The 15713-nt window shown below is 38.3% G+C and overlaps 1 protein-coding gene across 3 annotated transcripts in view; it reads right to left on the bottom strand.

Moving 5' to 3' along the window:
* Positions 1–500: 500 nt before the first annotated feature.
* Positions 501–15713, bottom strand: part of LOC111153153 (ubiquitin specific peptidase 3) — a 106388-nt gene continuing 91175 nt past the window's right edge. For all 3 annotated transcript variants that reach the window (XM_022511961.1, XM_022511960.1, XM_022511962.1), the window contains 4 exons: positions 5390–5508; positions 4172–4285; positions 3965–4032; positions 501–1291 (listed from right to left, as the gene is read on the bottom strand). In XM_022511961.1, coding sequence (XP_022367669.1) covers positions 1126–1291; positions 3965–4032; positions 4172–4285; positions 5390–5508 — 467 coding nt within the window. In that variant the 3' untranslated portion in view covers positions 501–1125. The remainder of the gene's footprint in view (positions 1292–3964; positions 4033–4171; positions 4286–5389; positions 5509–15713) is intronic.

Here is a 15713-nt window from a genome sequence, read left to right as displayed (position 1 = left end):
AAAACAATTTTAAAACAAAGACTACTAAACTCAAGAATAGAAACTATTCAAAGTGAGAATATTTTTAGTTTGCTCTGCTATCAGGTTAGGCCAGTGAGGGTTGTTAAAGACCAAAGGAGCAAAGACTCAAATCTCCTTCTGGAGGAGCAGACCCCATAGTGTTACCTAAAATGTAGGTGAAGGTCAGAATCTACTCTGGAGGTCAGTATCTTGACCTCAGATGGCCGAGCAAGAAATAAGACAAAAGTGGACAAGCAGTTATTCCCAGCGTGATAGCCAGTGGGAGAACTAGATGCTGGTTCAAAAGGCAAACAGAAGCTATGGTTTCCTCTCACTGGATAATATCTACACTGTGTAGCGGAATCTGAGATTTTTAAACACTGAATGTGTTTGGTCTTCTTTGGACTTTTCTGTACTCCTATCTCCATGAACGCAAATACACACGCAAAAGATATTCCAGAACAAAACAAACTCAAAAGGAGTAATTCTTGAATTTGCAGTACAGGTACAACTGAACCAACAAATTTATTTAGTTAGTGCTGATAAACAGCAACCTTGAGAGCTACTAAGAGCAGCAATTACCTGACCTGCTTAATGATGCCCTCCCAGTTCTCTTGTACAATCAAAAGGAACGATTACGGAGCAGTCACTGAAATCCCGTGGGCCACAAGTTCTGTGCACACATGATCCCGGCTCCCCCATCAACCTGATCTCCATCACAGCTGTGAAAGGCAGCAGGCGTTCTGTTGCTCTTCCCAATCAGGAACACATCTTGCTTTCAGCATGTGAACGTAACAAAGCATTGATGTAAATGTGCCTCAAAGTGAGAACCGAAAACATTAATATAAAAAAGTCAAATAGAACTAAGTTCTTGAAACTACATAAAAAACTGAATTATTACAACTAAAGCAGCAAATCAAAATAACTGCTGAGGTTTTCTGGTAGAACTAAAAAAAAAAAATTAGTTGGTGCCCATGTTCAATACGTCACTACCATTGACAAAACTAAACCCAAAATAGGAAATTGAAAAGTGCATAATGAAATCAAATCTTGGATCAAGTATTTATGGAAAATTGGAAATGTTTGTCCGGTATATTTGACAAAAGCGATGATTTAAAGGAGGTATTAAAGTTTATCTGATCCAGCTTTGGCCTGGCGTTCCACATAGAAAAGGATGTAGGCCTTCGCTTTCACAACGGTGTCTTCATCAGTCAGCGTTACAGTGCTGTCGTTGAAATGGAACCAGCGACCTTCATGAGTTGCATAGGCTGTGTAATGTCCAGAACCAACCCTGGAAGGGAAAGTAAAAAAAATGAAAGAAAAGGGCTACAGAAATAACAAAAGGATCTGAGCAATCATATAATCTGTCAGATACACAATAAATTAGAAGTACCGTAATAGAGAATATACCCTAGAGACTGGTGGTTTAAGAAGGCTGACTAAAATCAGCTCAGGTGTTTATGTTCCTCAAAATCCACTGAAATGACCAGGAATATACCAACACTAGAAATTCAGGAAAGAGTGCCATCGAATGACTAGAAGCTGAAGATTTTCTACAACACATAAAGCAGTGTTCCTCTGGCACTGGGTTAACAGAGAAACCAAAGAGCTAAGCACTCTCGCCCTAACAAGCATAGGTCAAGGCGCAGGGAAACCTGGACCGATGAAGAACAGATTTCCATCAGAGCCTTGGAAAAAACCTGAGCTTGAGGGGCGCCTGGGTGGCTCAGTGGGTTAAGCCTCTGCCTTCGGCTCAGGGCATGATCTCAGGGTCCTGGGATCGAGTCCCGCATCGGGCTCTCTGCTTGGCAGGGAGCCTGCTTCCTCCTCTCTCTCTCTGCCTGCCTCTCTGCCTACTTGTGATTTCGCTCTGTCAAATAAATAAAATCTTAAAAAAAAAAAAAAAGAAAAAAGAAAAAACCTGAGCTTGAGAAAGTAATCTGCCTCCACGGAAGCGCCCTCCCTGTACTGTGGCCCACAAGCAGTTTTTCTTTTTCTTTCTTTTTCTTTTTTAATTATCTATTCAAGAGAAAGAGAGCATGAGAGGGGGCAGGGTCAGAGGGAGAAGCAGACTCCCCACTGAGCAAGGAGCCAGATGTGGGACTTGATCCTGGGACTCCAGGATCATGACCTGATCTGAAGGCAGTCGCTCAACCGAGCCACCCAGGTGCCCCCACAAGTGCTTTTGCACTCACCCAGGGAGCCCTAGAGTCAGCCCTCCCAGCAGGAGAGAAGCCTTAGGTAAACAGACACCCCACAAGTGCTAGAAAAACCCTTACCATTTACCAATAATGATCACACTCCTCATTTATTATGACTCAATGAACAGCCAAAAATCATCAAAACCTTGGGGGAAGGGGGGTGTGGATAGTATGAAAGAGAAGTTATGGGAAGAACAAGTAAAGCAATTAATGACTAAAAAATTTAATGTAGAAAACCATAGAGCTTTAAAAATTCTAATATCAATGGTTTTGAAAAGATACTGCAACCATAAAACGAAATTGTTCCTCTTATGAAAGGAAGTTATCAGAAAAATGGGATTGCCACACTATTAAACATTTCACAGAGGAGCTTATCTTTAATTTGGATATAGATGAAATCCAAATTGGTGATTTGGAAAAACAGGCCACGGCAGTCTTCAGAAACACAGAGATGGAAATCATTAAACAGTGGTTAAAATGTGTGAAAGAACCAGAAAATTCACTATGTAGGAGGTCCCCCTCATCCTTGGCTTTGCTTCCCAAGTTTAGTTACCCACAGTCAGCTGTGGTCCAGAAGATGATCCTCCTTGTAACATCTCATCAAAAAGTCAACAGAAGCTAACACTATCACAATTAAAATTAATATTAAATTACAATTTTTTATAAATTAAAGTATCACAAATACATATGTATAAGAAAAATTAGACTCTCTATGTAGGGTTTGGTACTGTCTGCGGTTTCAGGCATCCACCGGGAGTCTTATAATGTTTTTGTACAGATGGGAGCTGCTGTACATGTAATAAGAGTTCCAGAAGAAAAAGTAGAGAAGGGAGTGGGACAAATACTAATTCCATGAGCTGCAGACACTGAGGAAGAGTATTCCTATCAACTACCACGCCAGGAATACATTTAGTTCAATTTCCTAAATCCAAAGACAGGAATCTTATAACCTTCCAATGGGGAAAAAATGCTGCCTACAAAGGGATGAGAATCAGACTGGTAACCATGAATGATGAAGTCAAGGGAGCAACATCTACAAAGTTCTGAGGGAAAACGGATTTCAACATGGATACGGGTTTGTCCACATTTGAAGGTAAAATAGTGAATCTCAAGAAATCAGAAGGTATAAACTAATAAAATTTTTAGGGAAAAATTCAGTAAAATAGAAAATGAATCTTTAAAATAGATGACATGAAGTAAGTTCCAAATAATTTCCCATTTTCCCCCAATTTAAATGTCACTTGGCAAAGGAAATAAAAAACCCTGGAGTAAAGACTACTCAGGATTTTGTGGACAAATAGCTTGGGTTCTGCATGCGGAGATCAAATGAATCCTTCTCCATTTTGCTTTCATGTGCCTTCTTCCTTCACAACATCCTTTCAAGAATATTCTTTCACACCACAATTGAAAGAAAAGTCAACTTCATGGGGCACCTGGGTGGCTCAGTGGGTTAAGCCGCTGCCTTCGGCTCAGGTCATGATCCCAGGTCCTGGGTTCAGGCCCCACATCGGGCTTTCTGCTCAGCGGGGAGCCTGCTTCCTCCTCTCTCTCTGCCTGCCTCTCTGCCTACTTGTGATTTCTCTCTGTCAAATAAATAAATAAAATCTTTAAAAAAAAAAAAAAGAAAGAAAAGTCAACTTCACCCACTTTAATGTATCTGAATCCATTTTTTAGGGAGTTGAGGGAGAATTATCAAGCGTGGTGCAAGACTGCTGTTCTTCACCGTGCTTTTTCCAAGCATGAGAAGCCACTGACACACTTACCCGGAACCATGGTGAACCACCACAGCGGCAAGGTCGTACAGGCAGTGCTCTGGGCCACTGTTCTCAGGCTACAGAACAAGGGAGGAGACAACCCAGGACTGAGTTAGGAGCAGTGGTTAATGACATCCTATGTCCTACCTCAATGTGAAGACTTGATTTTCCTGAAAAGTCATCTTTTCACCATCTAACAAAGATAATTGATCTTACCTCTAGCAAGTAGCATTTCATGTCCAGGCCTCTCAGGGGAAATTCTACATAGGTATCAACTTTGTTTCTTAAATATGCAGTCCAATGAAATCGTTTCAAATGTAAGCATAGCACCTGGATGAGAGATACATCAGACAAAGATTATAAACAATTAACATCTCAATAAAATTAAATACTTGGTACTAATGTCTCTTGATGAAATTTTAGGTGGCCTATCAGTTTATCTTTTGAACCCTGATAGTATTTTCTTCTACATACCTTATTGTGGTGTTGTGATTTATAATATAACACCTGATAACTGATATTACACTGCATGTTAGTGAGCTGGAATTAAAGTAAAAACTTTATATATATATATATATATATATATATATATATATATATATAATAATACAAATTATATATATATAAATAAATAGGTCCTGACCTCCCTTTCCTAACACAGAGCTCTGAAACCCTTAGAATTTCCTAAGTGATAGCCATAAAGGTGTCTTTGTTATGTTAATGAGATGACTTTTCTGTCTGCACCTAAGGATGGGGGCTGGTTGCCAGGGGACCCAACCTTGTGATTACAGAGTTGGAACTTTCAGTCTCTCCCCCTGCCCCCCAAACTCCAGAGAGGGGAGAGGCGCTGGAACTGCCAATAGCCAGTGAGTTAATCAGTCATGCCTGTGTAATAAAACTGTCATAAAAATCCAAAAGGAGGATCTGGAGAGATTCCAGATGGGGAACCAGAACAGTTGGAGGCCGATGCCGGGCCTCAAACTCCACAAGGATGGAAGCTCCTCTGTTCAGGACTCCACTGACGCATCTCCTCATACACACCTGTAGCTTGTTGGTCAGAAGCATTAAGTAGTAAGCTGGGCTTGTGACTGGCTTCTGAAGCAGAGGCAGTCTTGGGGGACTGAGACCTGACCCTGTGGGATCTGACCGCTGTCTTCAGGTAGACAGTGTGAGAGTTGTGGGAAATTGTAGGACCCCCACTGCTGCACAGTCATGGTGTGGTGGGAAACCACCCCTCCACTCACTCGTTGGAAACTGTGATCAGGACACATTAATTATGCATTCTCAAAGGACTTATTTACCTTTCACTAGCAACTTGAGAGACCAATAAGAACAGATCACATAGGCTAAAGTTATAAAAATGATTTATCTTCTCATCAATCATAAACATCTTCCCCCTCAAAACTGCCTTATAATTTGAGAATCAGTACTTACCTTGGGTAGTTTTTGAATCCAAAACTTTTTAGTGGATTTTTGTTTCTTTTTGCATTTGTGGCACATATATAACTCTGTCTCATCAAGTTCTTCTAAGTCAGTAAAACTGCGAAGACAATCTAAAACCAAATTGATTTGGGCAGCATTAAAACAGGACGCCTTCTACAGATGCAATACTATGTTGTAGACAACAGACTGTGGACTTTGAAGCTGGACAACTCTGGCTTGAATCTCAGAGTTATCAACTCTGTGACCTAGAAAAAGTTAGCCTTTCTCAGTTGCAAAATGCAGACCAAACAAAACAAAACAAAAAAACCCCTATTTTGAAGCACTGCTGTGAGGAAGATAGATGTGTGTCAAATGCCTGGCATCGTGTCTGACATCTGGTTAGCGATCAGTTAATGACAGGTGGTATTGCTAGGTTTGGTGCTATTAATGAAGAAATAGTTTGGATACTTTTGCTAAAAATGGTGTCCTTAATGAAATCAACATTTGAGCAGCAGTCTGCTCTCAATATCTTATAGAGGACAAAGCCCCCAAGTTCATAAAAAAGTCAGGCTTAGACCAAACATTTTCACAGTTATAACTTATTAAAAAAAATAAACACAGACTACAGGAGGCTACATTACCAACCTTCCTATGATACCTTCAGTGAATCCTTTGTTCCAGGCTCCATCCTCAGTCCCCCGGACAAACCACAGATCAGTTTTTTAAAGGTTTAATTGTGTAATCTGGGGTTTGTTAAACTGGCCCCAAACCTATTCCAGCCACCTGGTTTTGTAAATAAAGTTTTCCTGGAACACAGACACACCCCACACCCACTGATTTATGTATCATCTGTGGCTGCTTTTACACTACAACAGCAGAGCTCAATAGTTGGACCTTATGTGTAATAATGCCTAAAGTATTTACTACCTGGCCCTTTGTAGAAAAAAAGTTTGCCAACTCCTGTTGCAAGAAGTAAGGTATGTATTGTTCTGTAGAGAAATAATAATGTATAATTTTTAACGAATATGAATGCCTATGTACCCAGCATCAAGTAAAGAAATGGATTCTCTCCAGTACTTGAGGAAATAGACTTTATGTGAATGGCATCCCCTAGAGTTGTGCAGTGAGCAACCTGAGCAGCCAGGTGTGGGAGCCCTGCTAGGAGTTTCCTGTATTTTCCCAGTAACAGACCCCATCTTTCCCTCTAGGGATAGACATTATCTTTAATTTTGTGTTAATTGTCTTTTTGCATGCATGTATGCATGCATGTATGCATATCTGAACAGTATGTTTAGTTTGAAAAGTTGGGTAGCAAGCACTAAACCTAGCAAAAGCAACACTGTCTATACTCAAGAATTTTCAGGTCATACTCTGCTTCGGCTTCCATGAGAAAGGATAAGAAACAGACTGGTGGCACAGGCCAATGTGGGGCAAGGGGAACCATGCATTCTTTGTGTGTGGAGTTGGTTTTTTTTTTTGTTTTTTTTTTGTTTTTTTTTTTTTTGGTATAATTGGCACATACTAATTTCAGCTGTACAACATAATGATTCAGTATTTGTATCTATTGTGATGTGATCACCACAGTAAGTCTAAACATCCTTTAAAATTTTTTCCCTGTGATGAGAACTTTTGATTTATTCTCTCAGCAACTTTTAAATATACAGTACAGTATTAACTACAGTCACCATGCTATATATAACTATAGTCACATCCGCATGACTTATTTATAACCGCAAGTTTCTACTTTTTAACCTCTTTCACATATTTCGCCCACTTCCGATCCCACACCTCTGGTAACTACCAATTTCTTTTCTGTATCTATGAACTTGGATTGGCTTGGGTTTTTTTTTTTTTTTTAAGATTCCACATATAAATGAGTTCATATGGTATTTGTCTTTCTCTGACTTAGCATAATGCCCTCAAATTCCATTTTGTTCTAAATGGCAAGATTTCGTTCTTTATGGCTGAATAATATTCCATTATATAAACCTATTGTCTTTATCCATTGATCCATTATCTTGATTATTATAAATAATGTTCCATGAACACAGGGATCATGTATCTTTTCAAGTTAGTTATTTTTATTTTCTTCAGAAAAATACCCAGAAGTGCAACAGTTGGATCATATGGTAGTTCTACTTTAATTTTTTTAATTTTTAAACATTTTTTATTGAAATTCAATTAATTAACATATATTACTGGTTTCATAGGTACAAGCCTGTGAGTCCTTAGTTTATATAATATCCAGTGCTCATTACATCACTTAATGTCCATCACCCAGTTATTCCATCTCTCCACCCCCTTCCCTTCCAGCAACCCTCAGTTTGTTTCCTATGATTAAGAGTCTCTCATGGTTTGTCTCCCTCTTTGGTTTCATCTTATTTTTTTCCCTCTCTTCCCCTGTGATCCCGTTTTCTTAAATTCCACATCAGTGAGATCATATGATAATGGTCTTTCTCTGATTGACTTATTTCACTTAGCATAATACCCTCTAGTTCCATCCCTGTCATTGCAAATGGCAAGATTTCGTTTTTGATGGCTGCATAATATTCCATTGTATATATGTACCACATCTTCTTTATCCATTCATCTGTTGATGGACATCTGGGCTCTTTCCATAGTCTAGCTATTGTGGACATTGCTGCTATAAACACTGGGGTGCAGGTGCCCCTTTGGATCACTACATTTGTATCTTTCATGTAAATACCCAGTAGTGCAATTGCTGGGTCATAGGGTAGCTCTGTTTTCCACAGTGGTTGCACCAATTTACATTCTAACCAATGGTGCATGAAGTTTCCATTTTCTCCACATCCTCCCTAACACTTATAATTTCTTATGTTTTTGGTAACAGCCATTGTAACAATTGTGAAGTGATAGCTCACTGTGGTTTGATTTGCATTTCCCTTATGAGTGATGTAGAGCATCTTTTCATGTACCTGTTAGCTGTATCTCATCTTTGAAAAAAGGTTTATTAGGATCTTCTCCCCCCCCACCCTTTTTTTTAATGGAACTGATTGTTGTTTTTTGTTTTTGCTATTGAGTTGTATGAGTTCTTTATATATCCTGGACATTAAATCCTTAACAAGTATTATTTGCAAATATTTTTTCCCATTCAGTAGGTTGCCTTCTCATTGTATTCCTTTTGCTGTACAGAAGTTTTCTGGTTAGAAGTAACCCCTCGTATTTAATTTTGCTTTTGTTGCCTTGGAGACAGAGTCAAAAAGCCACTGACAAGACCTATGTCAAAGAGTTTACTACCTATGTTTTCTTCTAGGACCTTCATGGTTTCAGGCCCTAGGTTCCAGTCTTCAATCCATTTTGAGTTAATTTTTGTGTATGGTGTAAGAAAGTAGTCCACTTTCACTCCATTGCATATAGCTGTCCAGTTTTCCCAGCATCATTTATTATCCTTTCCCCTTGTATATTCTTGGCTCCTTTGTTGTAAACTGACCATATATATATGGGTTTATTTCTGGGCTCTCTATTCTGTTCCAGTGGTATTTGTATGTTTCTACACCAAAACCATACTGTTGTGAATACCGTGGCTTTGTAATTTAGTTCCAAATCAAGGCATGTGAAGCTTCCGGCTTTGTTCTTCTTTTTTAAGACTTCTTTGCCTATTCGGGGTCTTTTGTGATTCCATACAAATCTTAGGATTTTGAAAGGGATTTTTGATTTGACAAGAAATTTTGATTGGGACTGAACTGAATCTGTAGATTGCTCAGGGTAGTGTGAATAACAACATTAATTCTTCCAGTCTATGGGCATGCTATATATCTTTCCATTTATTTGTGTCATCTTTAATTTCTTTCTTCGCTGTCTTACAGTTTTCAGTGTATAGGTCCTTTATCTCAGTTAAATTTATTCCGGGGTATTCTTTTGATGCAATTATAGAAGGGATTATTTAATTTCTCTGACAGTTCACTATTAGTGTATAAAAATGCAGTGGATTTTTGCATTTCGATTTTGATCTGGCAACTTTACTGAATACACTTTTTTTGGTGCACTCTTAAGGGTTTCTATATATAACATGTCATCTGTAAATAGTGAGTTTTATTTCTTCCTTTCCAATTAGGATGCCTTTTTTTTTTTATCTTGCCTAGTTGCTCTGGTGAGGAATTTCAATACCTTATAGAATAAAAGTAGTAACAAACAAAAAGTAGTAGCAAACAGGGTGGACAACCCTGTTTTATTCCTTATCTCTAAGGAAAAGCTTTCAGCTTTTCACCGTTGAGTATGATGTTAACTACGGGCTTGTCATATATGGCCTTTGCTATGTTGAGGAATGTACCCTCTATACCCACTTTGAGTTTTTAATATAAATGGGTGTTGGGGCACCTGGATTGCTCAGTCAGTTAAGCATCCAACTGTTGATTTCAGCTCAGGTCATGATCTCAGGGTCATGACTCTGGGCCTCATGCTCTGTGCTAGGTGTGGAGCCTGCTTGAGATTCTCTCTCTCTTTGCCTCTCCCCCGCACCCTTCCTCATGCTCTCTGTAAAAATAATATTAAATGGGTGTTGAATTTTGTCAAATGCTTTTTATGCATCTACTGAGATAATTATGTAATTTTTATCCCTGATTTTGTTAATGTGGTGTATAACACTGATTTATAAATGCTGAACCATCCCTGCATCCCTGTGATAAATCCTGCTTGATTATGGTATATGATCCCTTAATGTACAGTTGACCCTTGAACAACATGGGGGGCATTCAGGTCACCAACCCCCTGTGCAGTTGAAAATTTGTGTATATCTTTTGAATACCTCAAAATTTAACTAATGACAGCCTTCTGTTGACCAGAACCCTACTGGTAAGTCAATTAACACACATTTTGTATATTATATGTATTATATACTGTACTCCTGTATTAAAGTAAGATGGAGAAAAGAAAAATGTTATTTTAAAAAAGTCACAAGGAAGGGGTGCCTGGGTGGCTCAGTCAGTTAAGTATCCAACTCTTGGTTTCAGCTCAGGTTATAATCTCAGTGTCATGGGATTGAGCCCTACTCTGTGCTCAGTGTGGAGTGTGTTTGAGATTCTCTCTCCCTCTCCTTCCCCTTACTTGCACACTTGGTCTCCCTAAAACAAATCTTGGGGGAAAAAAAAACACAAGAGAAAATACACTTATAATACTGTACTGTATTAATCAAAACAATTCACGTGTAAGTGGTCATATGTAGTTCAAACCCATGTTGTTGAAGGGTCAACAATACTGTTGAATTTGCTTTGCTAATATTTTATTGAGGATTTCTGCATCTATGTTAATCCGGAATATCAGCCTGTAATTTGCTTTTGTTATGGTCCCCTTGTCTAGTTTGGTATCAGGGCAACTGTAAAATGGCCTTGTAAAATGACTTTAAAAGTGTTCTTTCCTCCTCTTTTTTGGAAGAGTCTGAGAAGGATTGGTATGAATTCTTTGCATGTTTGGTAGAATTCATCACTGAAGTTGTATAGTCCTAGACATCTGTTTGTTGGAAGATTCTCGATTACAGATTCAATCTCCTTACTAGTAATCCATCTGTTCGTATTTTCTGTTTCTTCATAATTCAGTCTTGGTAGGTTGTATGTTTCTAGGAATTTATCCATTTCTGCTAGGTCCAGTTTCTTGGTGTGTAATTGTTCACAGCAATCTCTCAAGATCCTTTGTATTTCTGTGGTATCAGTTGTAATGTCTCCACTTTCCTTTCTGATTTTGAGTCCTGTCTTTGTTTCAATGAGAATGGTTCAAGGTTTATTGATTTTTATCTTTTCAAAGGACGAGCTATTTTGTTGATCTTTTCTATCGTCTTTTTAGTCTCATTTATTTCCACTCCAATCTTTATTTTCTTCCTTCTCCTAACTTTTGGCTTTGTTCTTTTTCTCATTCCTTAAGGTATAAAGTTAGGTTTATTCAAGATTTTCCTTGTTTCTCAAAATAGGTATTTATTGCTATGAACTTTCCTCCTGTTTTGCTGTATCCCTTAAGTTTTGGTACATTGTGTTTCCAGTTTCATTTTCACAAGGCATTTTTTAAAATCTCTTTTGATTTCTTCTTTGACCCACTGGTTGCTCAGTAGCATGTCACTTAATCTCCACCTGTTTGTGGATTTTCCAGTTTTCTTCTCATAGTTGATGTCTAGTTTCATACCACTGTGGTCAGAAAAACTGTCTGCTATATTTTCAGTCCTCTTAAAAGGACTAAGACGTCTTTTGTGGCCTAACAAATGATCTACCCTGAAGAATGTTCCATGTGCACTTGAGAAGAATGTACATTCTTTTGCTTTCAGATGAAATGTTCTGCACATATCTGTTAAGTCCATCTGATCTAATGTATCATTTAAGGCCACATTTCCTTATTGATTTTCTGCCTGGATGATCTAACTGGTGATGCAAGTGGGGTACTAAAATCCCCCTGTAACTGTAATACAACAGTATTACAATGTTATTGACTATATTCCCTATGCCATATTTTTCATCTCCATGACTTACCTTGTAACAGGAAATTTATGCCTCTTAATCCCTTTTATCTATTTCACCCATCTCCCTATGCACCTCCCCTATGGTAACCACCAGTTTAATCAGAATCTTGTTTTGTTTGGGTTTTTTTTTTAGATTCTACTTCTATGTAAAATTATATGGTATTTGTCTTTCTCTGACTTATTTCACTTAGCATAATGCTAAATCCATCCATGCTTGCCCATCTCCCAAGATATCATTCTTCTTTGTAACTGGGTAATACACATTGTATATATCTATCCCATCTTCTTAATCCTTTCTTTCTTTTTTTTTTTTAAGATTTTATTTATTTATTTATTTTTAAAGATTTTATTTATTTGACAGATCACAAGTAGGCAGAGAGAGGCAGAGAGAGAGAGAGAGAGAAGCAGGCTCCCTGCTGAGCAGAGAGCCCAATGTGGGTCGATCCCAGGACCCTGGGATCATGACCTGAGCCGAAGGCAGAGGCTTTAACCTACTGAGCCACCCAGGCACCCCTTCATTTATTTATTTGACAGATAGAGATCGCAAGTAGGCAGAGAGGCAGGCAGAGAGAGAGGAGGAAGCAGGCTCCCTGCTGAGCAGAGAGCCCAATGCGGGGCTCGATCCCAGAACCCTGGGATCATGACCCGAGCCGAAGGCAGAGGCTTTAACCCACTGAGCCACCCAGGCGCCCCTTAATCCTTTCTTATATCGATGGATACTTGGGTTGCTTCCATATCTTGGCTATTATAAATAATGCTGCAATAAACACAGGGGTGCATATATCTTTCAAATCAGTGTTTTCATTTTCTTTGAGTAAATACCCAGTCAGGGAATTAGTAGATCATATGGTATTTCTACTTCTAAATTTTTTGAGGAATCTCCATACTGTTTACCCCAGTGGTTGCACTGATTTTACATTCCCACCTACACTGCACTAGGATTCCCTTTTTTCCCACATCCTTGCCAACACTTGACATTTCTTGTCTGTTTGATACCAGCCATCCTGACAGGTGTAAGGTGGTATTTCATTTGGTTTTGATTTGCATTGCCCTGATGTTTAGTGATGTTGAGCATCTTTTCATATGTCTAGCCATCTGTATATGGTCTTTCAAAAAAACATCTATTCAAGTCCTCTGCCTATTTTTAAATCAGATTATTTGGTATCAAGTTCTATACATTTTTTATATAGTTTGGATATTAACCCCTTATGGGATATATCATTTGCAAATACCTCCTCTCATGCAGTTGGTTGCCTTCTTGATGGTTTCCTTTGCTGTACAGCAGCTTTTTTCTTATTGGTGTAGTCCTAATAGTATATTTTTGCTTTTGCTTTCTGCTTGAGGAGACCTATTCATAAATATGTTGCAAAGGGTGATGTCCAAGAGATTACTGTCTGTATTTTCTTTCAGGAGTTTTATGGTTTCAGGTCTTACATTTCAGGACTTTAATAGATTTTGAGTTTGTTTTTGTGTATAGTATAAGAAAGTGGTCCAGGGATGCCTAGGTGGCTCAGTCAGTTAAGTGTCTGCCTTCAAGGCTCAGGTCATGATCCCAGAGTCCTGGGATCGAGTCCCACATCAGGCTCCCTGCTCAGCAGGGAGCCTGCTTTTCCCTCTGCCTACTCTGTCTGCTGCTCCCTTGATTGTGCTCTCTGACAAATAAATAAATAGTATCTTTTTAAAAAAGTGGTCCAATTTCATTCTTTTACAAGTAGATGTCCAATTTTTCCAATACTATTTATTGAAAAGACTGTCTTTTCTTCGGTGTATATTCTTGCCTCCTTCATTGTTGATTAATTGACCAGATAGGGTGGATTTATTTCTGGGCTCTCTATCCTGTTCCATGACCTGTATGTCTGTTTTTGTTTTGATTAGTATAGCTTTGTACTGTATCTCAAAATCTGGGACTGTGATACCTCTGCTTTGTTCTTTTCTCATGATTGCTTTGGCAATCTATTATGCTTTCATACAAATTTTAGGATTGTTCTACTTCTGTGAAAAACATAATTAGTATTCTGAGAGAGACTGAATCTGTAGAGTGCTTTGGCTAGTATGACATTTTAACAATTATCTTCCAACCCATGAGCATGCTGTATCTTTCCACTTCTTTGTGTCCTGTTCTACTTCTTTTGTCAGTATTTTAAAATGTTCAGAGTACAGATCTTTCACCATCCTGGATTAAATTTATTCCTACCTATTTTATTCTTTTTGCTGCAAGAGTAAATAGGATTGTTTTCTTTCTGCCACTTTGTTACTAGTTTTTTTGGTGGAGTCTTTAGGGCATTCTATATATGCTATCATATCATCTACAAATAGTGACAATTTTACTTATTCCTTACCAATCTGGATGCCTTTTTTTTGGTCCGATTGCTGCCATTAGGACTTCCAGTACTATGTCGAATTAAAATGGTGATCATCCTTGTCTTCTTCCTGATAGTAGAGGAAAGGTGCTCAATTTTTCACTATTACGTATGATGTTAGCTGTGGGTTTTTATCTTGAATGGATGTTGTATTTTGTTAAAGCTTTTTCTCTATCTATTGAGATGATCATATGGTTTTTAATCCTTTCTCTTGTTAATGTGATAAATCATACTGATTTTGTGAACAGCAAACCACTTTTGCATCCCTGGAATAAATCCCACTTAATTGTGGGGTGTGTGTGTGTGTGTACAACTTTTTAAAAATGAGTTTTTTTATTTAAAGATTTTGTCAGCGAGCAAGCACAGGCAGGGGAAGCAGTAGGCTTTCCGCTAAGCAAGGGGCCTGATGCAGCACTCAATCCCAGTACCCTGGGATCATGATCTGAGCCAAAGGCAGACACTTAACTGACTGAGCTACCCAGGCATGCGAAAATGTATTGTTGAATTCAGTTTGCTACTACTTCGTTGAATATTTTTATAGATCTATTCATCAGAGATACTGGCCTGTCATTGGTTTTTGTTTTTTGTAATGTCTTTGTCTGGTTTTGTTATCAGGGTAATGCTGGCCTTGTAGAATGAATTTCCTTCCTATTTTATTTTTTGGGATAGTTTGAGAAAAACAGGTATTAAGTCTTCTTTAAATGTTTGACAGAATTCTCCTGTGAAGTCATCTGGTCATGGACCTTTGTTAAGTTATTTTTTTTTTATTACTAATTCAATTTCATTACTAGTAATTGGTCTGTTCAAATCTTCTATTTCTTCCTGGTTCAGTTTTGGAAGATTATGTTTCCAGGAATTTACCCCCTTCTTCTACGTTCTTCAATTTTTTGCATATAATTTTTCATAATATTCTCTTAAAATCCTTTGTATTTCTGTAGTATCAGTTGTTATTTTAGCCCTTCATTCCTGATTTTTACCCGAGTCCTTTCTTTTTCTTGATGAGTCTGGCTAAAGGTTTATCAATTTTCTTTATCTTTTCAAAGAACCAGCTCTTAGTTTCATTGATCTTTTCCATTTTTAAAAATTTCCTTCCTTCTAGGCCTTTTGTTTGGTCAAATGATTATTTTAGCAGAGTTGCAAGGAAATGACTGTCACATGTGTCACTGTAGCTTCTTGATACAGTAAGGCTCCACATTATATAAGGTGCTTTTTAAACGTACAATATCAATCATCTCATGTGGATAATGAGACTCCTTTTTTTTTTTTTTTTTATTTTTTTTTTTTTTTTTTTTTACAGAGAGAAATCACAAGTAGGCAGAGAGGCAAGCAGAGAGAGAGAGAGAGGAGGAAGCAGGCTCCCTGCAGAGCAGAGAGTCCGATGTGGGGCTCGATCCCAGGACCCTGAGATCATGACCTGAGCTGAAGGCAGAGGCTTAACCCACTGAGCCACCCAGGCGCCCCAATGAGACTCCTTTTTTTAAGCTTTAAGTAGAATGTCATTGATGACCTTGGTTAG

The sequence above is a fragment of the Enhydra lutris genome, unplaced genomic scaffold, assembly GCF_002288905.1.
Source record: "Enhydra lutris kenyoni isolate GAN:26980312 unplaced genomic scaffold, ASM228890v2 scaffoldscaffold31, whole genome shotgun sequence".
NCBI classification, from domain to species: domain Eukaryota; kingdom Metazoa; phylum Chordata; class Mammalia; order Carnivora; family Mustelidae; genus Enhydra; species Enhydra lutris.
Note: the sequence above shows the minus strand (reverse complement) of the source record. Positions and strands in the feature narration are given on the sequence as shown.